The sequence below is a fragment of the Lonchura striata genome, chromosome 7 (assembly GCF_046129695.1).
Source record: "Lonchura striata isolate bLonStr1 chromosome 7, bLonStr1.mat, whole genome shotgun sequence".
NCBI lineage: Eukaryota > Metazoa > Chordata > Aves > Passeriformes > Estrildidae > Lonchura > Lonchura striata.
This window is the reverse complement of record NC_134609.1, coordinates 31,248,648-31,275,854: the sequence shown is the minus strand read 5'-3', so window position 1 is coordinate 31,275,854 and position 27,207 is coordinate 31,248,648. Positions and strand designations below refer to the sequence as shown.

Sequence of the window (27,207 nt, the reverse complement as noted above, 5' to 3'; positions counted from 1 at the left end):
AGTCTAGTATTGATTACAGTGGAGCTGCTCAAGATTCACTTCAGCTTCAGTGAGAGAGGAACGTGGGTTTTGCTAATCATGCAGAATTAAATTCACCAGCCAGACCTGACAATAAAACTTTGCCCACAAACCATTTCTAAAACCATGTGAAACCACATCTCTGAGCTGTACTACATGTCAGGCTGAGCTCTGAAAACATGCAGAAAGTTATTTTGTTTATGTTTTGGAAACAGCACTTCCAATAAAAAGTTTTCTTAGCTTGATGCAGCATAAACAATCTGTAGCATCTCCACAAGAAACTATGAAAAACTCTAGCCCAGTTTATTTTTAATAAAAGGAGGACTATGCTATATAATAACTCTTCCTGCCACATCCATTGAATCTGCTGAAATAAAGATTGATGCCTGGATATTTGTAGAGACTTCTACCAGAGAAGGTAATATTTCTTTTTTCCTTTCTTTCCTATTTTTTAAAATACACTTTCCTGTTATTTTGAAGTGATTTGAAGTAACAAGCATCATCTCCCTATTACCCAGGCATCTGCATGTTTTCTTTCCAAGACCAGTGGCACAGAACTCAATGAAATTTGTGAGAGCTTTGTGCCACAAGTTAAAAGATATTTGGAAATGAAAGGTTTTCTTTGAAAGAGGAACATTTATGTAAGAGTGATCTTCTTCTGGTGACTGCTCCACACAGGCACCACAAACAGGTGCCTCGTTCAGGTTTTATCCTGTACCATTTTAAATAGAATATCTCCGTTGTTACACAATAATCAAGGAAGAACCTGAACGAGGAGGAGTGGAGCCTCTTCCAAGCCACACTGCCAATAATCCTCTACTCATAGAATCCTCAGATGTTCATGGTAAACCAGGAATCCACTCCAAGCAGCAGAGCACTCCCACCCCTACCTCCTTCTCTGGGTTTTTACTGTGCCCCTGAGCTCCACTAAGTTTCTTAGCCTTGGCTGATGCTCAGTGGAAAAATAGGAGGAGTGGCACTCTCCCAAATGCCTCCCACTTGTGGCATCAAAGTGAGATATCACTCCCAGTAAATTTTACAGTATGAGGAATGAAACAGTTAGCAAAGTTGACATTTAAACCATCAGCACTGGCTATGATTAAATACCTCAGAGATGAACAGAGTGGTCCACACCTCTCCAAGTTATTGTTCCAGGCTCTTACCAGACTCCCTTCCCAACTGCATCTGCTGCCTTTGCACACACCTGAGATTTTCCTTCCATCTCTGATAGGTGGAAGCCTGCTTACAGTGAGATTCTGGAGTTTCTGATCATGTTACAGTGACAGAGAGAGACTGACTGAAACCCTGGTGAACTTCCTGAACTGCACATTTACAATAAAAGGTTGAGGCAGATTAATAATATGGGAAGGGCCAAACTGGCTCCTTGCTCCTCCTCCCCTGATCTCCCTCAGCAGGATGGATGGAAATGAAACACGAAGGAAAACTGCAAATAACCTGCAGGGAACACAGAGGGCAGATGAGATCACCCTGCTTCTCAAAGAGCCCAAAAGGAAGCCCGGGTGCATTCCTGCAGCACCAGGAAAATGCAGGATTTGGCCATCTGTCAGGCTGCCCAAAGGTGCAGGAAGCAGCAACACCTTCTCTGCAGCCTCCCAAATTCAGGTTCACACCAACACACTCACAATTCCTCAGGCTCCTTTGGCAAGCCCGAGCTGGCCCTACACCCCAGCAGCCCCAGAGAGCCAGGAGGGGCTGTCCCCAAACCATCCCCATCCTGGGATGTCCCACCCAAGGATGGCAGTGACAGATCACAGCTGCTCAGCTGAGCCTTTTGGTGGAAAACTTAACTCGTGGTGGCATCCTCAAATCCCAAAGTGAATAATAACATTCCTCACTAGGGCTACAGGCATCACCTGGGATCTGTGCCCACCTTCCAGATGGCAAATTCAACTTTCCTGTCACACACACTCAGCAGTAGGATGGTGGTCATCCTTCCATGTGCCCAGCAGGATTTTCCAACCACACACTGAAAGCTGCTTAGTTTTCCTCAAAACATTTTCTACGACATCCCTTTTACTAAAATCCTCCAGTTCCCCGAGCACTTCCCTGCCCCACGCTGACCAGGCAGGGAGCTGGCAAAACCAGGGTGGTTTTCCTGAGGAAAAGGGAATTCCTGAGAGAATCTGGATTTCTGCAACACAGGGAGAAACTGCTCCCTGCTGCCATCCCAATGCCAAGTCCACATCCCACGTTTCCAAAGTATTTTGTGCTGTAAATATTCAGCAGAGGGAAAACCATGCTTTGTGTTACCTGCTCACCAAGGGGATAATTTACTCCTGCACCTCTGCAATGAGTCAAGGCTTCTCAAAGCAGAGTCATCCGGTGTGGGAGCACCACAGCTGACAGCAGAACAAAATAAATCGAATTCTGGAACTCCAAAGCTCCTGAAGACACTCTGAAGTAAAGTAACAGTAAAAGAAAGGGAGTTTTTCTTTTGGACAGGAGCAAGAAGTGTTAAACATTTGCAATATTTCAGGTGGGAATGTTGGAGGAATATTGATTAAAACTAATCACTAGATTGGTATGTACTGAAAGAAAAACTAAACAGCTGATATAGCAAGAAATACATATATACTAATATACTAATATGTAATATACATATATTATATACTAATATATAATATATAATATATAATATATAATATATAATATATAATATTATATATATATGAAATATAATAGATATATATAATGTACATATATATATACATATCTACACACACATATATATATATAAATACATACACACAGCTTATACACACTTAAGGGTTTTTTTAAAATATGAACTGTGAAGCTGAAATTCTTAGAAATAGATACAATTGTCCAGACTAAGATACAATAGATACAATTAATTATTAATAAATTAATAGATACAATTGTCCAATTGTCCAACCTTCAGGGACCTGCTTGGGTCAGGGCATCACAAAATCCCAGACTGGCATGGGAGCCTCAATGCCCACCCAGTGCCACTCCTGGCATGGCAGGGCCACCTCCCACTGTCCCAGCTGCAGGAATGGGATGCACATCACGGATTTATGCACATCATGGATTTCAGAAGCCTGGATGAAGATGCCTCCTGTCCAAAAGAAACCATCCCCCCGTGACGTGGCTGGACTTTCAAACCCCGGCAGCTTCCCGAGGAGCGGAATCACCTCAGGTTATTACAATTAGTTTCATCTCATTAATAGATCAATTTCTTTCAAGCATACTGAAACTGGGTTTTACTTTGTTGCTTCTCCTTTTAGGCTCCATTATAGTCTGTGTTCTTAAGTTTTAAGGAGAGCCATCAGTGAGGAGGTTGTAATCTCAGGTGATTAATTGCACAGCATTTTACAAGCTGTAAAACAGAGTGAGATCTCCACAAAGCGATTATGCCATTAACCAGGGGCTCTTATCAGATTTTTCTACAACTACCAGGTTTGTCTGACAGATTGCAAGTCTTAAGTATTTATATATTTCAAAGGTTTACTTATTTTTGTTGTTAAAAAACCCTAAAATCTCTATTGATTGTTACATGCAATTCCACATGAGAAGTCCCAAGCACCGTGGAGCAGAATACCAATATTTATTACCAGACTCGTGCTCATTATGGTTCTTTCTGACAGGGGTCCATTAAAATCAATTTTTATGTTTCTTATGGTTTTTTTTTCCCACCCAATGTTCTTGCCATGGCGTTTATTAGCCAGTTAGGAGAAACACCAGGCACTGCTTTGTTTTTATTTTATTCTGTCGAAAATAATGAGGCCAGATTTAACAACTATTCACTAGCGATGAGTAGAAGAGATTAAATGTTATACTTCAGCACAAACATTTACAGATGGCTTTAAAATTTTTAGAACTTTATCAGTGCTAAAGACAAAAGGAAGTCCCACCTTTCTTCTTCAGATTTAAATTCTTGAAGTAAACATAAAAATACTCTTCTTGTCCTTAGCTTCAGAATTATTCCTGAGTGATAGACCCTCTAATGTAACAATTTTTGCACATAAATCATGCAGCCTGTGAGCTTAAGAGTTGCCAAGATGCCACTAACACCTCAAGATGAAGTGAAATCAACTCACCACTGAGAAAAGTGAAGATCTAGAACAGGGGAAAATTAAAATTCAGGAAAAAAATCTAAACTGTCCAACTTCTGCTGAAGAACAAGATCATAGAAACTTCAACCAGAGAACATGAACATGTTAGAGGTGAGCAAAACAGATGTCCTGGTAAAACAAAACCATATTTTTTACCAGATGTTCTGGTAAAAGAGCAGCACCCATCCCTACAAACAGCTCTGAGAGCCTCCAGATCTTTTTCCAACTCTTACTCCACTCACTCAGTGACATTTATTCTTCACAAAGTGAAGATCCTCATCCCCTGGGCTTTTCTCCAGGCAGATTTTGCTCTGCAGCAAAGCCAAGTTCCAACTTTAGCCTAAATGCCCATTTATTTCTATTCCCCATCAGCAGAAATCCAGCACTTAAACCAGAATCTGAAGGAAAAATCCAGCACTTAAACTGGAATCTGAAGGAAGTGCAGCAGTCATTTCCATATCCCTGGAGTTGGCAAAACTGTGAAATCCAGAGGCTTCAGAGTTTCCATATGGGAGGCAAAAATCATATTTCACCCAGAACACACACATGCTCCATAGTCCTGATTAATTTTACACCAATAGCAGTTACAAGGAGAATAAAAGAGGAAAATAAGCATCCTAAAAATCCATGCACAACAGAGGCAAACACAGGGTGAGAAAAAGAAAATGCTGAGAAAAGAAGCCAAACCTGTTTGAGCCTTTTCAGTGGGAATATTGATGCAGCAGACTGTGGAAAAATGGAATTTAATTGCCAAACTCAGCTGAAAGACCAGTCTTAGGGAAGTCTGAGGGAGCCTAAGTAGTTTTGATTTTGCAGAAGAAATTTGACATGGAAATTTAGCATCTGATTCTGAATGAATTCAACATTCCGTCTAAAAATGTCACTGAACATTTCCTCACAAATAAGGAAGAAAAATCAAATATCTGAGCAGGGCAGATGGACTCCAGCAGACTGAACTCAATGTATAACAAAGAGGAAAATGCACTGGTGCCTCCTCAGCCAGGCCTGGGTTTGAGGCATCATCTCCAGTGCCACGTGGGATCTGTTCCAAACTCCAGCAGACACCACGGCTCTGGGAAAACAGCTAAAGCTCTCCCCAGTACTGCACAGCCATTAAAACAACCAGTCCATCCTGCTTCTACCTCTTGCAGCACAGATCGCTAGATAAAAATATAAAAATGTAATATAAAAAATATATATAAAAAAAGTTTAAAAAATATAAACATAAAAGTATAAAAATATCAAATTATAAAAAATAAAGAAATATAAAGTATAAAATATAAAAATATAAAATATATACAAATATAAAAAAGTAAAAATATAAAAATATAAAAACATAAAAATAATATAAAAGTATAAAAATATAAAAATATAAAAATATAAAAATATGAAAATATAAAAATATAAAAATATAAAAATATAAAAATATAAAAATATAAAAATATAAAAATATAAAAATATAAAAATATAAAAATAGATGTAGGTCTGCAAGATTTGTGAGGTGTGCAAGGAGATTTTACCCTCAGTGACATTTATATATGTGCCAAAAATCAAGGGAGGCAGGAGATTCTTTCAAAACTTACATTAAAAACACTGAAGAGTTTAAAACGTTTGATAATATTTCGAGGCAGCAGAGGAATTGATGTATTTTGGAGCCCTTTAGGGCACAAGGGACTCCTCCCAGTAGGATTAGCAACAACAAGATCCTCTGGGCAATCTCCTTCCTCCAGCACAAACACGAGCACAGATCAATAGGACATGAACTCACCCACTTGGCAGCAGGCTCGTTTTGGGAAGTTTGATTTCATGTACGCCCGACTCACACCCCGAGATCTCCATCCTGCCCAGGGGGCTGAGCAGAGCCACCTGCTTCTCCCTGCATGGAGATCCTCCCTGTTTGGAATTCACCTGTTCAAGGAAATAAAATCTTCTTTCACTGCAGGAATTTGCACCAAGGAACAGATTTGAGTTGTTTTCTAAAGCAGTTTGAACAAAGCAAGATAACAGCGAATTTCAAGTTTCCTCAACTACGGCATTCACTTTCAAAATTCCAACTTAAAATGATCTATCTTCAGAAGTTAGCACCTAAATCACAGTCTCAAAAAAGAAAACATTAACTAGCAGCATAGTGATCTTCATAAAAATGTGAAATAGCAGCAGTTTCATGGCTGGTTTATCAGCTAAAATCCAATGTGTTGTGACACTTATTTAAAACAGGACTGTTGTGACAACAAAGTAGATTCAGTGGTTTAGAGCAGCAGTGTTATGCAAATAACAGCTGGAACACAAATAGAATATGTCTGCTGGAAAAGAAAACACATGAAAAAATCAATCATTCCTTAGGAAAAGAAGCATATTTTTATTCCCATTGTTACCAGTCTGGTTTTACGATTACTGATAGGATGTAGCTGGAAACAGCTGCCAAGTATTTCTCAATATTGGACATGACCAACAATAACAGACTTGTCAAATTCATCTTGGCTACAAAAACCACCCCAGTCTGGAAGCGTGAGTTGAATTCCCAGTTTGGTTTGTGCCATCACTGCAGCAGGACAGGACAGAACATCACCAGAGTCCCCTGCAGTCACCCTGACACCAAACCTTTGGTCCAGGCCACGGAAAGTCCTGTGCTCCAAAGAGCTCAGCTCGTGTGAAACTGGGAAAAAAGTGAAAAACTGAGAAACTGTGAGGCAGCACAAGGTAACTCCATCAGCAAACACAGAATAAAAGGCTCCTACAACTGTTTGGGATGGAAGGGACCTTACAAACCACTTATTTCAACACCTCCCACTGTCCCAGGCTGCTCCAAGCCCCAGTGTCCAGCCTGCCTTGGACACTTCCAGGGATGGAGGCAACAATTCCTTCCCAAAATCCCATCCATCCCTGCCCTCTGGAAGCCATTCCCTGTGTCCTGCCCCTCCAGGTGCAGGACCCTGCACTTGACATTTTGTACTTCATGAAGTTTCCTGCAACACTGAGAGAACAACAATAAACAATAAAACAACAAATTTCTTGGATTTGTTTTATTTACTTCCCCGTGTTCAAGGCTGGATGGGGCTTGGAGCAACCTGGAGCAGTGGAAGGTGTCCCTGCCTGTGGCAGGGGATGGGATGAAATGATGTTTAAGATCCTTTCCAAGCCAAACCATTCTGGGATTCCATGAATGACACATCAGGGGTGCAGCAGGAGCCAGGAAGGTCCATGCAGGGTGACTTACACCTGCCCACTGCTCACAGCTGGACGATAATTAGTTGTTTTCCAAATAAGAGAATAATTTCAAACGCCATTATTAAGTGCTGTGGAATGAAGTCACATCTGTGAGTAATCTAATCAGCGTGAGAGAGCTGAAAAAACATCAAGCTGACTGTTTTCATAACTAGAGCAAAAGTAAACCTAAAGCCCTGAATTTTGGGAAGCTCTTACACAATTCCTCCATGACAGACACTCAGCAACCTGAGCAACCTCACTCAGCTTGGAGAAGCCCAGGAACTGCAGGTTCCCTGTGGTTTATTCACTTTGACTACAACCCCAGCTGCTGAATAATCAAATGCTTGGTGGCATCACAAAGAAACTCTTTTCCAACCCAACTTTTTCCATGTTCCTTCTCCCTCCTGGAGGACACGGGAGAACTTCTTTGGAGCAGCACCTCCTTGCAGAAGTCAGCAAACAAGCAGTGGAAGTTTACAGCTGTGGCAAACCAGCACACATTCTTCATGTTTATTGGTTTGACAGCCCTGAACCAGATGCACTGAACCTCACACCATGTGCTCCAGGACTTTTCCACCAGAACAAAACCCAGGATGCAGGGAGCAGCAGAGAACTATCAATAACCCTCTGAGCTCTCTCCAAGTTGAACGAAGCTTTATAGATGAAACCCTGAGTGACTGCAACTCCTATTTGCAGCCTTGTTTATCATATGCATCGGGCAGCAATATTCAGAGGTTTTATTTTTGCAAAAGAATGAGGCTGCAGGACATCCATCCACATCCATATGCAAGAGGGTTGGGATGCTCCAGGATGAAGGTCACTGACAGATGTATAATGCACACTCCTCTGTCCAGATACTAATTCTGTTATTTAGGCTGGACGGGAGGAGAAATTTCCTCACAGAAAGGGTTGCCAAGCATTGGAGCAGGCTGACAGGGGAAGTGGTGGAGTCACCATCCCTGGAAGTGTTCCAAAGCCACCAGGATGTGGCACTTCAGGACGTGGTTGAGTGGTGCTGGTGCTGGCTGGACACTTCCCCTGGATCCCTGGCAGTGCCAAGGCCAGGCTGGACATTGGGTTGGAGCAGTCTGGGACAGTGGGAGGTGTCCCTGCCATGGCAGGGGGGCACTGGGTGGGATTTCCAACCCTTCCAACCCAAACCATTCCGTGATTTATGAAAAATTGGAAGAACTCTGATCAGCTCCTGCATCATCTCCACCTTCATTCTCCCCTTCCACTGCGGTACCTATAATTCTGTATCAAAATATCTCGCAATTTTGATATTAGGTAAAAAAAAAAAAAAGATTTTTATGAGAGAAAACATCTCCTGCCAACCTTTGAAGTTTTCCCAAAGAAATAAAACCATACAAGCAACATTAGGAAGTTTACCACACCGGACTGCCAAATACAGCAAACTGGAAGATTGTAATTTTATTTAAATTTGCATTAAGCAGCTTTCACACTAGAGTAAATAATTCAAATATTTCTATGTTCTGTTGCTCCTAACGCCCCCAGAAACTCCGCTGGACACTGGCCTGACATCCTAGAATTCAATTCATATCCATAATGATGAATAGAGAAATAAAAAAGCAGAGAAATCTTGAGAACCAACACAGCTTAAAAGAAAAAAATCTGTAGCAAAGCATTTCCATGCTCCATGTTGTCCCAGAAAATAATTTCTGTTTTCCAGAAAAGTCCAGAGAGCAAACCCTGATTTTCCTTTCAGTGTTATGGAGAACTGAATCCTTCCCATCAGAGCTCTATCTCTGATGGATCTCCCCTCCACAGGTTTTTCCATTTCCTTCACTCTGCTTTTACAATATAAACCCACCACACCAATATCAAAATATTAACAATAATCCCCTCTGCATCTGATTTAACAGGGGATTTCCATTAGGCTACAGCATGGAAGTCCTCACCAATTTTTTTCTTTTCCCCCCTCAAATATTTCTGAGAATCAAGGCAAAAATAACATATTCGGCTGGCAAATCGAATGTGGCCTCACACATCCTGCAATTGGATTTTTTTAAACCTGCATTAATCAGGTTGATGTCCCAGTTCCTCCACGAAAGGGGTCTCTTGATCATTTTTAGATTAACCAAGTGTTAATTGAGCTACGTGTGATGGAAATAGAACCAACAGCAGGAAATTGCATTGCAATTCTTCCCCCTATTTCCCTCAGACCCCAAAACGGGCCATTCCCACCATTTCTAGCCAAGCCACTGCTGCACATTTGGAAATGCTGTTTGGTTCTTCACACTCCTGTGGAACTGGAGAACCCACCCAGGTGCCACAGGAGGTTTCCCTCATGACCTTGTTCCCACGCTGGGCTAGGAGGGAACCACAGCTGCCTTCAGACACTAAAAACTACTGCCAGAGGACCCCAGACTGCCCCAGTCAGGAATTCTAACCCATAAAATCTGAATTTCTGAATGTACTAACCCACTGGTATTGTAAATGCAGGAGAACCCAATGGGAAGAAATGCTGATGTCTGACTCCATTCAGAAGGCTGAATAATTTTTTTATTAGAACTATGCTAAAATACATTAATATACTATATAAAAGGAGGATACTAAAACTACATACTGCTTTCTCTGACTCTAACTGCAACACAACTCGTGACCTTCTCATGAAAGTCTAGACACAGGTGGGTTGGGTTGGGTTGGGTTGGGTTGGATTGGATTGGATTGGATTGGATTGGATTGGATTGGGTTGGGTTGGGTTGGGTTGGGTTGGGTTGGGTTGGGTTGGATTGGATTGGATTGGATTGGATTGGATTGGATTGGATTGGATTGGATTGGATTGGATTGGATTGGATTGGATTGGTTTGGGTTGGATTGGGTTGGGTTGGGTTGGGTTGGATTGGATTGGCCACCAGGCTCAAACAATCCTCACCAGAATCCAACCCAGCACTCACCCCAGGTAAACAATTCTCCAAACACATTCCACATAGGAAAAGCAAGGAGCAGAAATAGAAATTGTTTTCTCTTTCATTTCTCTCTGTGCACCTCTATGAAAATCCTGAGAGGGAGAGAAATGTGCTGCCACACACTGGAATCACTGCCTGCAGGTGATTCCCGTGGAGGGGTTGATACCCACCCCACCAGAGGTGTGACCACCTTCCTCATTTACTTCCCATTCCCATAAATATATCCTAAAGACTCCATCACTTCCCATTCTGCATAAATTTATCCTAAAAACTCCATCAAAGTCCTGACATTTGCATCAACAAATGAGCTACAATTCACAAACACCTGCCCTGTTTTGATGGTGCCATAGAGTAGCAGGGACGCACAAAAATGCAGCTCCAGACATTTGTTGAGTTTGAGGATGATCAATAAATGCCAGGGAAGCTGCTTCTTCATCCTAATTACAGAGAAAAAACACCAGGCCTGAACTCTCAGAGAGTCCTTCTTTTGAGTATCTCAAACCTGCTTGCTATTGATTCAAGTTTTGAATTAAAATTCAATCAAAGCTTCAAATATTGGATTTAAATTTAAGGGGAATGCATCAGAGTTTGGCAATTTGCTTCTCCATTTCAGTCACCCTTCCTGATGCACTGAGTTTGCATCCTTCTCCTAACAAAATCCTTATCAAATCCCATCAGGCAAAGCAAAAATCTATCATAAACCAATGTTTGCAAAATGATTTCGTGTCAAAAAGCCTCTGCCACTGATGAGGCTGCCCATGCCAGTGGGCCACCCATCCAAGGATTTCACTGAATTACAGTTCTCTCTACATCTCCTTAATAGTTTAAAACTTCCTGTATTTGTTTTACTGGTTCTGCCTGTTTATTTAAAAGGAAACAATCCATTGTACGTAAAGAATATGGGAAAAGATATTAATAGTAAAGGCAATGTATTTCTGCACATATAGTGCAGGGTGGAGGGTGATTTTCCAACCTTATGGGGCTTGTCTTAGAGGAAAAAGTAATTTTTTAGTGTTTCAAGGCAGAGAAAGATTTAAGGGCTGTGAATAGAAGACAGGATCCGTGCAATCAGAACAATCTAAAAATCTGCTCCTGTTAATACCTTGATTAATCATATATATTTTCACCTTACAAAAGCTACTGTTCCAAGAGAACAAAGAGTTTATGTACTACAAATAATTTTACTGCAGGGAAGAAAGAAGGAAAGAGTTTGTTGGAAATTTCACACTAAAAGTGAAATATATTGAAAGCTGAAGTGAAATATAGTGGAAGTTTCGTACATTGGAATATTAGTTTCACTTTGTTATACTGGAATAAAAGAGAGAATGAGAAACATTTAATTCTCAGTCTTTTTGCTTATTATGAAATGTCTGACTTCTTTCCAAGCTAAAATACAAATTCTTCTAAAAGCGGCTTCATTCTCTTGAAAAAAAAGAATCCAAAGATTTCCAACTGAATAGAATGATGTGAATTCCAAAGAAATGTGAAGCTGTGGCTGCCCCTGGATCCCTGGCAGTGCCCAAGGCCAGGCTGGACACTGGGGCTGGAGCAGCTGGGACAGGGGGAGGGGTCCCTGCCATGGCTGGGGTGGCACTGGATGAGTTTTAAGGATGTCCTGATCCAAACACACCCCTGAAGGTTTGACATCTTAACCTGAAGAGTTGAAGATGTGAGAAAGTTGGCCTGAAAGCCAGGAAGCTCCTTGTCCAAAAAACCAAGGGATGGCTGCTGCCCTCTGAAACCCATAGGGAGCTCTGATCAACATCCCTCATCACTTAAAGGAAAAATAATTTCTGAACCAGGCAATGCACAACTCCAGTATCACTCCACTCACAGCAACCTCCAAAATTATGGAAAACTGTGTCAGCCCAAGGAGAGCCAAGTGCCTCATAGGTTTTAAATGAAGACAAAAGCTAATTTTTGAGGAAAAGAAGATGTTGCAGTCATTGCTTAAACCCGAGAATAAAGCCTTTAAACAAAACAATCCTCTCGGTATCTAATCTGATGTAATTCTGTCAATACAACCTGCTAAAAATAAAATAACTTTTAAAATTACCTTTAATGTTCTAAAATACAAGTCCTTTATATCCCGCAGCAGGGTCCTGTGAACTGAACAACCCTGACCTGGACACAAGACACCTCTTCCCCCTCCACAATCACATTCTCTGCTGGGTGCACTTCTCCTTCCTACAGCATCCAAAACAAACCTCCAGCTTTCCAGCAAAAGGCACTGGAGGTGCAGGCCCATGGAATTGTCTCCTTGCTGCAGGAACAATAAACACCTCCCCAGCTGAGCCTCTCGAACAAGAGCTGCTCCGAGAGCCTGCGGGGCTCTCCTGGTGCCTCGCTGCTCCTCTGAATAAATCTCACCCTGGTTAAGCCAAACCTGTAACTTCAGAGGGTATGAAAACAAAACCTCCTCATTTCCTGCCGCGGGGAGGTTTGGAAAGGAAATGTCAGAGAGACTGGAAGCAAATCCAGGGTTAGTTTGGGGTGATGCAATTTCTTTACCTTACGAAGAACTAATCCCATAAAAATGTGAAGGTACAGAATCAAGCTGCATATTCTGAACATATACAAATATACACTGGCATAAACACTCAAAATCAGTCCCCCTCTTCCCTTATCCAAAGGCCCACTTCACACAAGCCCCCGAAAAACCAGAGGGATACGTGCTCACATGGAGCAACATTTGCTTTCTACGGCATTTAAAAAATCTTCAAGGAGAGCAAACACGTAATTCTTTATTAAACAATCAAAGACAACAAAAGCAAGTTCCTGTTGTCCCATCGCATTATCCTACTAATCCTCTTTGGATGGCAACCAGAAGCCCCCGAAATGCCAAGCTGGGGAAGTGCCTTTCCAAGCAGTGGTCGCCTCTGGCTCTTTGGCTGCGCCTTCAGCCGGCTGCTTTGGCAGACGGGAGGCACGACAAATTCCCAGCACCCAGGGCTGGCCCTGACTGCTGGATTGTACTGGAAGGGCACTTCAGCTGTAATAAACCCAGTTTAACTCCCCTGCAAGGGGCAGGTGGTGCTCCTGCCTCCCAGACTCAACAAGTGCAGTTTTCAACTCCATCTGCTGCTCACGCCAAGCCTGGATTGGAGTTTGGGCAGCAGACCTCAGTGGGCTGTTCAAACAGGAATTCTGATGTATTGTTTCCTCCAGAACCTCTCCAAAAACAAGTAAACACATCCTGCATCTTTCCCCAGCTATTACTTACACAGGAAATTTAAATGGGCTGCAAGCACAGCAGCCACGTGGCACTTAAAGCATAGATACCATAATAAACCAGATGTATATCAATCAAAAAATTGATGCAATTTGATACCAGTAGCACAAAGAAAAGATTAACACTTGATGATCTCTGAGGTGTTTTCCTACCCAAACAATTCTGAGCTTCTACTTACACACAGCACAGAAGAAGTGTGGTGTTAATTAGTTTTAAAAATTCCTGATCATGGTGGGGGCATGGAGTTATTCAGGGCATCTTATCAAACTGGGGGCTGCCAAGAGATATAATAATTAATTAAACTGGGTAAAAAATGGAGCAGCAAGAGGAGGGAAAGTGGACGGGACAGTGCCAGATATTCCTGAAATAATGAGATTATGGCAACAAGTCCCACCAGGAAGCAGCCCAACAGCCACGTGTCCTGGTGGAACTTCCAAGGGGAGGGCAAGCACATTGTGCCTCTCATCCTTCCAAGGACCCACCAAAGGGATTAAATCCTCCAGCTCCTCATTTTGAAGCTGGAAATCCTATGGCAGAAGATTCAGTTAGAAATTCAGTTATATTTTGCTGAGTTGTTCAATATTTTGACATTGTCAGAGGGAATAAGACACTGATTTTTTTATACATGTAATATAGATATATTTAAAAATAATTAAGGAATTTTCTTCCAAACAATAAATAAATAAATGTACTAAAGAATCAAAAATCAAGAAGCATGTCTCTTAACAATTAGAGGGTCCCCCAAAAAATATTTTGTTGTTACTGGATTGAGTTTCAACAAGTCCCTTGCTGTAAGAGTGTGTTCACACTTTCCTGTAAGAAGTTGTACTCTGAGGCACAGAAAAATACAAAATTCACTGCCCAAATCAGCACCTGACGTAAACACACAGTGAGCCCCAAGTGCTCAGTTCTTACAGGCTCAGCCTGATGTAAATACATGGCAACTACTCCAATACAAGGAAAACAGATGAAATTTTAATCAAATGAGCCTTGTATCAGGTTCTGGGGAACTGAAAATGGGCTAAAAATGAAAAAAAAAAAAAAAAGCAGAAGAATGACTTTAATATTGGGTAACATTTCAAGTTTTTATCAGCTAAATCCACAAAATTCCTGATGTGCTCCTGCTTGTCTTCTCTGCAGAGCTGGAGTCAGGACCAGCTAAATAAAAGATAATGCAACTAGGCATAACACAATAAAAGATATTACCTTCCCAATGCATTATTGCTGCCAATTATAAGAATCACTTCAACTTAATTTCAAAGGCACAATCACCCTCAACTGTAACAGTCTCTTTTTTAAATTTCAAACAGTATTACATTAAGGCAATAACTCACCTTCCAGCTATAATATCAGTCTCCCTTATTGCAAAAATACATTTCATAAATACTTCTCATCGACAAGTCAAGCTAATTCAGGTTAATTTTATTGTATTTTGGTGCTATCTCACATTTGTGTGCAATTACCTTTATCATTTTATTGCCGTGCAAGAAAGTAATCAGAACAATTATTTGAAAAAGGAGGGGGATAAATTCTAAATCACACTTGCTGGCATTTTTGATAAAATAGCAGCTTTATCTCAGGAAGTGGCAGGGACATGGGATAAATCATGCATCAGTCAAGTGTAGCTGACCCCCAAGTGCATTGCACAATATCAGGAGTGCTTCAAAAGAAACTTTCCTATATAATCCATCATTCTTTATAATACCAAAATAGCTCTACCTGAAGAGTAGGACCTGGAGAATAATAACAAAATAAATCTAAGCAATATGAACAAAACCATTAATAGTGCTCCTTAAGCTGAAGGAGAGTCAGGAATCTGAGTTTGTGTGTGAGGAAAGAATTTCGCTGAAATTTTTGAAGTGAGCAGAGCAGCAAAATGTGTATTAGGGAATTCACTAAAAACACAAAATACCAATAATAAATATTGGATATTGGAATAATTGGAAATATTTGAAATTGGAAATACTGGAAATTGGAATAATTGGAAATATTGGAAATTCCAATAAATATTGGAAGTATTGGAAAGTTCCAATAAATATTGGAAATTGGGAAATAAATACAGACAGAAGAGGTGCAAAGATTTGTATAAAAATAGAAGAGTATAGTCTTGGCACACACACATCTGGATTTTCCTACAGTTATCCAGCCCTGGTCGAGTCAGGATAAGGGTTTCACTATTAACAGAGCAAATCATCAGGGTTAGTACAAGAATCCATTTACTAACTTCAAATTTAACTGCAAGGAACCCAGCGAGGAGCAGAACGACATTTAGAGTTTTCTAATGAAATACAAAAACATTGTCAGAAGAACAACAACACCCCACCCAAATTCCTAAATATGGAGATATCCTGAGGTTGGGTCACCCAGAGCCCAGCCACCTTCCAGCCAACCCAAACCCAAAACTCATCTCTGGTCACTGCAACAAAATCAGGGATGGAGCAGGAGGCACAGGCAGTGATTATGGAAAATTCCCACGTCTGCCTGCTTTCCCAAAGCATTTTTCAGCAGGCTCCTTAAAAACTGTTCAGCACATTGCACGGGTGATAATTGATTCCTGCAAATCCACGGCCAGGCACACGCTGGGTGTCAGCCCAACGTGGGGCTGTGCAAACTGATCACACACTGGAAACAGCCCGAAAATCACCAATTACATCAGGACATAAATATTTAATATGCATCCAGAGCACAGGGAAGTGTCTGTACAGTCCCCACAGCGGAGTTGGAGTGTTTTACCTCAAACCTTCAGTCTTCCCACATATCAAAAGGGGAAAACTCCCCGAACAGCTCAAGCTGCACCTTTCAACTCCACGTGAGAGAGGGGGAAATGAAAAGGTTAGATAATAAATTATTAGTTTCGTGTCACTTGCCAGCTATATCACACCTAGTCTGCAATAAGAGGGAACCAGGGATTCTCCCTCCCCCTGCTAAAAGGTGTTTGCAACTGGAAGATGCAGAAATGTAACTAAAGAGATGATGGTTCAAAAGAAAAAAGTGAAGCAAGATTTTATTTACCTGGATTCCTTCCTCAACCATTCTGTTTTAAAAAACAAAACCAATTTGCTTTTGTAGACAAGAGGTAAACAACACAAACCAGCAAAAAACTCCTTTTCTAAGCCACATGACATTATATAAAGCAGATTAAAACCACAGGAGATGCCACTATTCAGATGTTTAGAGCGGTGACAGAAGTTGCCACCAGGAATAGTTAGAAATGCAGGTGTGATTGTACCAGAAGTGTTTTCCTAGAGGAGCACCACTAATGTTACAAAAATAGATACTCCACACACAAAAAAAAAGGGCATTTGTCTCTTCAAAGTTCATTTCAACTATTTCAGGGAGACAGTTATAGACTAACAATGTGCTGATGCCCTTCTTTCAGCAGAGTAAATTGTCTGAATATTTGGATAAACACCCATGTTTCTTCTTTTGCTGCAATGTCACTGACCTACACTTACATCACTGAAGCATCAAGCCTCCAAATTAAGCCTGTTTTTCAGGGAGGTGTTTATTATTAGGGAATGGAAACAGCAAGAAAAGGGAGAGAGCAGCTCTGTCCTGTTCTTTATGCTCCGTGGCAGATGGATACGTGCTGGGGAAAGGTCCACTGATGCCTGTTACCAACCATGACAGAGCTACAGAGATTTACAATACAGCATCAATCTTGTCAACTGGATTCCTAATCCTGACTGCTGGGCACTGGGGAAAAAACAAACTATGTTACGTGAACTCTTTTGTAATGCTGGACTTCCAGTGGACACCTCCCTGCAAGGGCATTTTGCTGGAAACTTACTTTTGGAACCAGCCTCGACGCCATCCTGGAGGAAAAAGGCTCCACCTGGAAGGAAAAAAAATAAAATAAATTCCCAGTTAGATTGTTAAATCTGAATTCTGCAGGGAGAACTGAATATCCAGAATGTCCGCCTCTGGATCAGTTTTTAAACGAGCTCCAAGTTTCGGTACACAGAATTTCCAGAGGGTGTTTTGTTTTTTATTTTTTTTACAAACAACATGGAATTTTAATGTTAAGTCACCCACTTGTCATGAGTGAAACAAAAAAATCAACAGATGGCACATTGAAGAGTTCTTCCACAGCAAGCACTGCACAACTCTGATATCTGGAATAAGAATGCCTCAAAAGATAAAAGTATTAATTGAATAATATTTTACAGGCTGTCATGCACTTCTAAGTGACTGAGTAAAATGAAGAGCCTTTTGTGATTTAGGAAATGCCACATTTTAAGGCATGAAAGTGATTTTAAAGCAAGTGATTGTGATATATTCTGGGTTTAAAAGCACAGATTTCACACCACTATGTACCTAAAACATTTTAACTTCAATTATTATAATTCTAGCCTTTAACATTATTTATATAATTAAAAATCACAACTGGTTCCTTTTTGCTCTCCCCTTGGAAATAAAGGATATTTCCTATTTCTTTGGCATTTATCTCCCCCCTCTATGTTTTTTTTTAGTGCCACTCAGCTAATATCACTCTGCCTTTGAAAGATGTGCTATAAACACTGTATTTTTTTTTTTAACCAAGGATATTATGTGCCAAAGCTCAGCTTCACAATCCTGACTCACAGCCAGCCTCGATGGGAACTGCTCCACTTAAATCAGGGAATCACCACTCCATGGGCAGGGATAACTGTATCCACTTCAGGAATGGTAAATCTCTTAAAAATGAAATTAAATGAACATCCCAGGCTTTCCAAGACCTCTCCTTGAAGTCCAAGGCACTGACAGAACACATGGCCACTTCCCAGCTACTTAAAACCAAACAGCAACATTCAATCTTAATATTGCATCTTCCTTAAGTATTTAAAATTAGGATGAATAATTAGTATTTTACCTCTAGTAACAAGGCAGGCAATGCAAAGGGAACTCTGCATTTTGAAATGCAGGTCAGGCAGATGAGTACTCTAATAGAACTACTTAAAATATCTGTGACAGAGCTAAAAATAAAATAGTAATTTACTTCTATCATCAGTTCAGAGCTGGGTCTTTCAAAGCACCCAGCAACGCTCAGGTTTTTTAGATCTTCCTGGAGGGCGAAGCTGAAATCTTTGCTTTAACAATCAGATTTATCCTGAAGCTCATTTCAAACCCTGGTGGAACTCCACCTGCTCACCCAACCAGGCCTTCCTTGGGTGACCAGAATTTGTGTAAAACCAGCCACGTCCAAACCACGGTGGTTGGAAAACTTCTGACAGCCATACAAAAAAAACCATACAAAAAACAACCCTTGGAGAGCCCAACCCATCCCTCCAAAGTGCACCTCAGCCCTGCCAGACTGTCCTGCTGGAGGAGGTCAGTACTTCACGTGGAGCTGAAGGGTTCTTTTTTGACTTTAAAGGCAAAAAGCCAAAACCTCTTTGGAACAACAGCACCCATTGATCAAATTCAGTGGCACCACTTCCATGGTGTGGAAACTGAGGCACCAGAAGCAAACCTGGAAAAACTGAAACCTTCACGTCAGCAATGGCTTCACCAAAAACGGAAAATTCCCTCCTGCATTTGCAGAGTGGGATAAACTGAAGGGATTAACGAGCAGTACGGGAAAAATTAATAGTCGACAATCCTCACTAGCTCAGAGCTGCCAAGGACCAGTGATATCCATCTCCATCTCTCCTGCCTCAGCTTCCCTTGGCCACTCCAGCAAGACGTTCCCAACCTCTGCTCCCACCCAGGAGCTGTGCTGAGGGAGCAGGATGCTCCCAGGACACCTGAAGATACACAAACACCTGTAGGTGCTGAACAGTGCAGGAAGCAAACACTTCACAGTGCCACCCTGTGAGCATCCCGAACCTCTGGATATGTCACCAGGCCAAAAAGGTGAAGAAAAGTCAGAGGTGACATCAAGAATAGATCCTTGCAGGGCAGGAAATTCTTCAGCCATGTTCTGATGATGATCTAGAACAGAAGTCCTTGGGCTTTGAGATATTTTCCTGCTTTTTTTTCCCTCAGGACTGCAGCCTGACGAGTACATGTGATAGCAGTAAGAACTTGGATTAATAAAAAGCATTTTTTCTCAGTTCATCAACTTTTAAACACTAAAGGAAGATTCTCCTTGAAGGATAAGTCCTCGGGACCCTCAACAGAACACTCTGCTTCAGCACTAAAATTAAAAACCAGCCATTACACCAAGTGACTATACGAACAAAATTCCGTATGAAAACATTTAAAGTACATTAGATTTTTGGTCAAGATGAAAGCCTGGGAAAAAAAAAAAAATCCAGCAATCTATTCTAATTGGGTTCCCATGGTAACTGTACAATTGGGTTTTTCAGTATAACATCCCAAAGGCCCAATGCACACTTGTAAAATATACTTCAAACAGCCGGAATTGTTTTTACATTACAGCACTCCCAGGAAGATCAATTACTATACATCCCCACCCTAACTATTAGTGGCAGGAGATGTTAACACTATTGGCCATATTAACATAAGTCATGTAAAAAACCCCACATATCACCATCATTATATAAAACTAATTACACACTTCAGATTCATCAAACACGTTCCGAGTAATAAACCAATACCAGTCTTGTCACCAGATCATGTTTACTGAATGCAAGAAATCAACCCCAAATATATGCCAAAGCATTTTTGCTTCTCATATTGATCCCAAGGATAAACAGAATCAATCATTAATAATTACATTATAAGATGACCCAGAGGGTTAATCATATTCTTAGAAAGTCTCGCTGTGGAATCAAATATAATGGCACGAAAAGGCAACTGAAATGCATTTAAATCCAGGGCCAGCTGCATTAACAATAATACAAAATAAAGTACATTAAACTCGTGCAATCAGTGAAAATAGTATTATTGGTGTGTTAAAAAAAAATAATGAAACAAGCATTTTTTTACTTCCCTGGGAGGGTGGGTAGCCCTGGCACAGGATGCCCAGAGCAGCTGTGGCTGCCCCTGGATCCCTGGCAGTGCCCAGGGCCAGGCTGGACACTGGGGTTTGGAGCACCTGGGACAGTGGAACTATCTGTTCCTGGGTGTGGGAACAGATGTTCTTTAAGGTCCCTTGCAACCCAAACCATTCTGGGAGCCCATGATTTATTTTAAAGGTTTGTTTCAGCTGAAGCACTTTGGACCTCAGTTTCACCTTCCTAAAGCACAACCCTGGCCACAGAGCCAGACTTTACTTCCACCCCACTGCCTAGACCTCCAAGTTAAAAGGGAATGAATCCAAACTGGATTCAAAACCAATTAATTCCTTTATAATTCAGAAAAAGAAAACCAAAACAAAAAATCCCAAACCAACAACTGTGGCCAGCTTGAAAAAACTCCACCAACGATAAATCTTCGCATTTCACCGAGTCAGCCAAGAACCAGAGGTATTTCTGGTGTCAACAGGAGACTGTGCAAGGGATTTCCCTTTTCCCACACCCTTCCCACTATACCTTGCTCATCCTTGAACCCAGCAGAGCACAGTGCATGGATTGTGGAATTTTGGGAGCCGTTTCTACACGACAGGGGTGACAGCAGAATTGTCCTGTCCCCACCACCAGCCCAGGCTGCCCAAGCAGGCTCGTGCTGCCCGTGTACTGCCACATGCTGAACACTCATCTGCTGGTTTTATGATGTGAAACAGAAAACTTAATCTTTTAACAGGGCCCTAAGTATAGTTTAGGTGTTTATTAAAAAGTGTAACTCATTAACAGACCTTCTGCACACTTGAATGTACAAACAAGCCAAGATAAGAGCGTTGTTTGCCTTGTGCTGACTGATCTAAAGCACTCAGATAATTTCAGTATTCCTGATGATGATTATGCAGCAGCAGCATTGACAAGGCAGCACTAATTCTTGCTATCTGCTAATGCAGGGTTACCTGGAGGGACCTAAATCTGCACGTAGAGCACTGAGATGGCAGAATTCACACAAGAAAACAGCTCTGACTCCAGTGGACTGTGCTAATATATGTATTAAAATACTGATTGCATTCATCTGCACCAAAAGGTGGCATTTGTGTAAAAATGAAAAGCTAAAATGCATCCATCAGGTCAATACTCAAATTATTATTTATTCCCCACTGCCACGCTGCTCAAGACTCCAGTCCACTGGACAATGCTGCTATTTTAATATTTAACTCCTATTTCACTCAAAAAGCAGAGAAAAAGTCAGAACCTTTGTTTTAATGAACTCTCCTCTTCTTTGCAATCAAAGGTGACTTGCTCAGGTATTTTTAATAACCTTCAGAATCTCTGCTGCATCAGGGAGAATTTCAGCTGCACATCCAAGTTTTACAAGTGACATGAAAAGATACCTGAAACTATCTGTATCATTTCATTTGGCCCAGAATAAATCGATGCTCCTGACAGCCACCAGGACACGGTAATTTAGCTGTGCAGATATAAAATAGTAAATAAGGAAGCAACTCAAAAAAGGATTAGCAAAATGCATAATAGCGATATTCCAAATAACTTTGACAATTACTCAACTTTATTAAAATCCAAACCCACACAAGCTTTATTTGCATTCAATACATTTTAAGCAGTTGCCTGAACCATAAGCAGTTCAGTTTTAAAACTGCATTTTGCATTTATGAAGAGTACTTCAGCACAGGTTTAGTTTTATAGTTTGGTTGTTCCTCCAGCTGCGTGTTAAACTTCATGCTGGCCCAAGCACACCTGCGGTGGGTGATATGTCAGAAATACTAAATTCAACAGGAGTTTTTCCTTCCATTAGGAGGATTTTACCCATTATACCTTCAGATAAATCAGCACAATTACCAACCAGTACCATTCCCAGCTATCAGCAGAGGGAGGGGATTCAGGCCTGGAATTCTGCTGTAAGGACAGTGAGCTTTTCACTTTTTAATTACAGCATTAATGAAGTTAAAGCTCCCAAACCTATTCCGAACACATTCTGGAACCTGTCGCTACCAAAAAGATTCCAAACCCAAAATTAAAACTTCATCCTCCATTTTCCCATCAGTTACATTCTCCTCACCAGTCCAGATATCTTATGAACACTGGGTAAACGAGAGAATTGCACAATCCGTCAATAAAATAAACGTATTTTCGACTCCTGTCCAGATGACTCAAGTTGTCAGTAAAAACTGCCACCAGCGCTGCGCTTGCAGAAAAATGTCCATAAATGCATTATTGCGACTGGCAGATCGATGTCCATAATAAAAACAAATAGAGTTAACAAGTGCTGGCTCCTCCGAGTTATGCCACGGCTGGGATGTGTATCCAGCTTCCCTGACAACTTCTGGGAACGGGCAGTGCCAGCTCCACAAGCTGGAGCATCGAGATGCAGGAAATCCCTGCAGTGACAGAGGGAATATGAATGCCTGCAGGATGGATTTAGAAGCTCCGTGCATTCAGAATTTGAGGTGGGAATGGAATTCCTGCCCAGAAGGATGAACCCCTGATCCATCATCATACTGGGCAGGAATTCCTGGCTGGGAGGGTGGGCAGCCCTGGCACAGGGTGCCCAGAGCAGCTGTGGCTGTCCCTGGATCCCTGGCAGTGCCCAAAGCCAGGCTGGACACTGGGGCTGGAGCAGCTGGGACAGTGGGAGGGGAAAAGGGTGGGATTTAAGGCAGCCCAAACCATTCTTTGATATTACTCTGTGAACTATGACATAATAACTCACCAGCAGAAAGGCTTTTTCTTTCAGAAATCAAGTGCAATTTAGGTCAGCTGTATCCCAGGAAGAATAGCTGACTAGTCTGGATGCTGCTGTTTAATTTTGACACCCCAACACACCTGGATCTCCAATTTGTTCCCATGAAGCTCTTCCAGCACCAACACCTGAACAACCACTCTGCAACCCCGCAGGTGAGGATGCCACCAGAGGAGGAGGACAAGGAAATTACACACTGCCAGTCCAGCCAGCACCCTGAGGGTTAATTCACAAGCATCAGCTGTTCTCAGTCCTCCAAAACCGTTATTGTATAGGAAAAAAACCCCGAAAACACTACAAAACCAGCAAAGGACTTCTGGCATTACTGCTCCTTCAAGGTATTTCCCCTGTCACCAGTTTAACCAGAACTGCTCAGGTGCAACCTTTCCAGCTCAGGCACACTTCCCATAACAAACATCCTGCTTTTCCTGCACAAGTCCTTAACTCAGCCATTCGGGGCAACCCCAGGAATCCTCCCAAAGGGCAGCAGCTTCTCCTCCAGGCCCTGATCCCCTCAGTGATGCCATGAACTGATCCTCTGCATAGGTGAAGCATTAAACTGTGGTGACAAGTTAATTACAGAATTATCAAGAGGTAAAGCAGCCACGGTAACACAAGTTGCTCTCTAACTACAACGGTTTCCTATAGAGCTTCTGTTCTCTTGCTGAAATAATTGGTGTAATGAACCTTTCATGGGCCAGAATGCAGACAGGAATTGCTAAAGCCGCCTCGCAAGCTCACACAGCCACATCTTTTTCCTGCTGAAACCTGAAGATTTTGGTAGAACTGTCCACATTCAGAACATTTCTGTTAGAAAACAAAGCAAACAAAACTTTTACTAGGAAAAGATTATGTCACAGACTGACACATTCACAAGAAAATGATGGTTTTAGACATTTCCTACATTGAAAGGGTGGATTTTGCCCCAGAGAAAGTAAGTCCACATCCCCAACTTTAGTCCCCAGTGCATCAGGGAGACAGGCAGTGCTTGGAGGCCAAAACCTTCATCAGGTTTACAAGGGAACTCTGTCATTCCAACAAACCCCTCCAAATGATGAGCCTTGTGCAGGGTTGGCACAAGCCTGGGCACAAAAGGTGGCTGAGAAATTACTGTCACAGCACCCATGTAATGCCCCAGTATTGAAAACTGAGACTTTTCAAACTGGAACATTGCAGAGACTGCACCTCACCATTCAATAAGAGCTCCACTCCACAAAAATAAGATACACATCACCACGAATATGGTTTATTTGGGAGGGGCACATAAATTAAACAGCTTTTTACATTTACCATGCTTTAAAATCTGCATGCAATTACATTATTGTAGTTACTTTAAAACATCTCAAGAGCTTGGCTTTTATATAAGTGCTGAAAGGATATTTTTAGATTAATTTGTTCTGCATTAGGGTTAGGCTGGGAGGGACCACAGGAGCCCACGTGGTGCCATCCCCGAGCACATGGCACAGCACGGCGCTAAGATCCTTCTGGAATATTCCCGGCGAGGAAAACTCTAAAACCACCCTGGGCAGGCTGCTGGGCGATGGTTTAGGTGCAGTTTACCCGCTCGGAGCACATCCAGCAGCACTGCCGCCTGCCCACCGCATCCACGGCCGCGCCCGGGGCACAGAATGCGCCCGGGATGCTCCAGGGACGGAACCAGCCCTTCGCAGAACATTTTGGAGATTCACCAAAACCCGCTGTCAGCCCATCCTGCTGCCATCCATCCTCCCTTCCCCAGCACGGAGGAAAACCAGCACGTTTTCGGAGGCCGGGTTCCCCTGCAGCCCCGGCGGGTTTGCGCTGCCCCGGCTAGAACATCATCCCCCGCTCCCCAGGCCGGGCTGCCCAGCCTCCCGGCCTCTCCCAGGCTGTCCCTGAGCTCCCAGGCTGTCCCTGAGCTCCCCGGCTGTCCCTGAGCTCCCCGGCTGTCCCTGAGCTCCCCGGCTGTCCCAGTCTCTCCCAGTCGGTCCCTGTGTGTGCCCCGCGCTCTCCGCACCTGCCCCGGCCCGGCCGCTCCGCACAGGCCGCGCTGCCGGGGCGGGGCCGCGGCCGCCGGAAGGCGCAGCCGGGCGGGGGAAGGGAAGAGGCAGAGCCGGGGACTGCCGGGGGCTCCGGGGGGCTCCGGGAGAGCCCGGGCCCTGCTCCGGGAGAACCTGGGCTGTGCTCCGGGGGGATCCATGAGAACCTGGGCTCTGCTCCGGGGGGATCCGGGAGAACCTGGGCTGTGCTCTGGGTGGATCCAGGAGAACCTGGGCTGTGCTCCGGGGGGATCCATGAGAACCTGGGCTGTGCTCCGGGGGGATCCGGGAGAGCCCGGGCTCTGCTCCGGGAGAACCTTGTCTGTGCTCCGGGGGGATCCATGAGAACCTGGGCTGTGCTCCGGGGGGATCCATGAGAACCTGGGCTGTGCTCCAGGGGGATCCATGAGAACCTGGGCTCTGCTCCGGGGGGATCCGGGAGAACCTGGGCTCTGCTCCGGGGGGATCCATGAGAACCTGGGCTGTGCTCCGGGGGGATCCATGAGAACCTGGGCTGTGCTCTGGGGGGATCCGGGAGAGCCCGGGCCCTGCTCCGGGGGGATCCGGGAGAACCTGGGCTCTGCTCCGGGGGGATCCATGAGAACCTGGGCTCTGCTCCGGGGGGATCCATGAGAACCTGGGCTGTGCTCCGGGGGGATCCGGGAGAACCTGGGCTCTGCTCCGGGGGGATCCATGAGGACCCGGGCTGTGCTCCGGGGGGATCCATGAGGACCTGGGCTGTGCTCCGGGGGGATCCAGGAGAACCTGGGCTGTGCTCCGGAGGGATCCAGGAGAACCCGGGCTCTGCTCCGGGGGATCCAGGAGAACCTGGGCTCTGCTCTGGGTGGATCCATGAGAACCTGGGCCCTGCTCTGGGTGGATCCAGGAGAACCCGGGCTCTGCTCCGGGGGATCCAGGAGAACCTGGGCTCTGCTCTGGGTGGATCCATGAGAACCTGGGCCCTGCTCTGGGTGGATCCATGAGAACCTGGGCCCTGCTCTGGGTGGATCCATGAGAACCTGGGCTCTGCTCTGGGGGGATCCGGGAGAACCTGGGCTCTGCTCCGGGGGGATCCATGAGGACCTGGGCTCTGCTCCGGGGGGATCCAGGAGAACCTGGGCTCTGCTCCATGCCGGTGCGGCCTGGCTGGGGCTGCAGGCCAGGCCGGGCTGCACGTGTGAGGAAAACACGGAATTGTTTAAAAATCCAGCCCAAACCCAGAATTGTGTAAAAATCCATCCCAAAACCAGCGATGTGTGCGCTGACACAGCCAGGGGTGTTTGTCTGGGGAGGAGCAGCTCCAGGGAGAGCTCCGAGCCCCCTTGCAGTGCTTAGCTCCACCAGAGCTGGACTTGGGATAAGGGATGGAGGCACAGGATACAGGGAATGGCTTTAAACTGGAACTGGGATTTAGATGGGAAATTGGGGAAGAAATTGTTCCCTGGGAGGGTGTAAGGCCCTGGCACAGCTGGGGCTGCCCCTGGATCCCTGGCAGTGCCCAAGGCCAGGCTGGACACTGGGGCTGGAGCAGCTGGGACAGTGGGAGGGGTCCCTGCCATGGCAGGGGTGGTACTGGATGAGTTTTAAGGTCCCTTCCCACCCAAACCAGGCTGGAATTTGGGATTTGCAAAGTTATGAGTTAAAGGTGGGGGCAGAGAATTAGTAGCTAATGTAGAAGGAGAAGCATTTGGTAAATAGGGTTCCTAAAAGGAGACATGGAGGAGATAAAAAGGAGTAAAGTGCCTGAGAAAAGTGAACTTGCATTTTTTTTCCTTCATTTGAGGAAATAAAACTCAACAGGATTTGAAATGCCAGCAGAGTTTGCAGCAAGCAACCACTGGTTTTCAAGCTGGAGAATCTTTCAGAGTCTCAATCTGAATTACATCAGCAAAAATTTTATGAGTTTCTCAATTTTGAGTTTATATGATTCAGAAACTGTCCCAAAATGAAGGAATCCACTTGGGAAGGATCAGAACAATATTTAAAAAGTCATTGCAGAATTCAGGAAATCCTTTTTTTTCATAGGGAAAATTTGTAAATAAATACAGATCTGACAGCAT

At 43.4% G+C, this 27,207-nt stretch overlaps 1 protein-coding gene and 1 long non-coding RNA gene across 2 annotated transcripts in view; both read right to left on the bottom strand.

The window, feature by feature from the left end:
* MGMT (O-6-methylguanine-DNA methyltransferase) overlaps positions 1–25,144 on the bottom strand; it is a 136,967-nt gene extending 111,823 nt beyond the window's left edge. Inside the window, exons 1-3 of the mRNA XM_077784490.1 lie at positions 25,126–25,144; positions 17,272–17,316; positions 5,881–6,020 (exon numbers count right to left, since the gene is read on the bottom strand). Coding sequence (XP_077640616.1) covers positions 5,881–6,020; positions 17,272–17,295 — 164 coding nt within the window. The 5' untranslated portion in view covers positions 17,296–17,316; positions 25,126–25,144. The remainder of the gene's footprint in view (positions 1–5,880; positions 6,021–17,271; positions 17,317–25,125) is intronic.
* Positions 3,099–5,814, bottom strand: LOC110481813 (uncharacterized). The gene is made up of 3 exons (XR_002467318.2): positions 5,696–5,814; positions 3,912–3,984; positions 3,099–3,115 (listed from the first exon to the last, which is right to left on the bottom strand). It is a non-coding gene; the product is annotated as an uncharacterized LOC110481813 (long non-coding RNA).
* Positions 25,145–27,207: the final 2,063 nt, after the last annotated feature.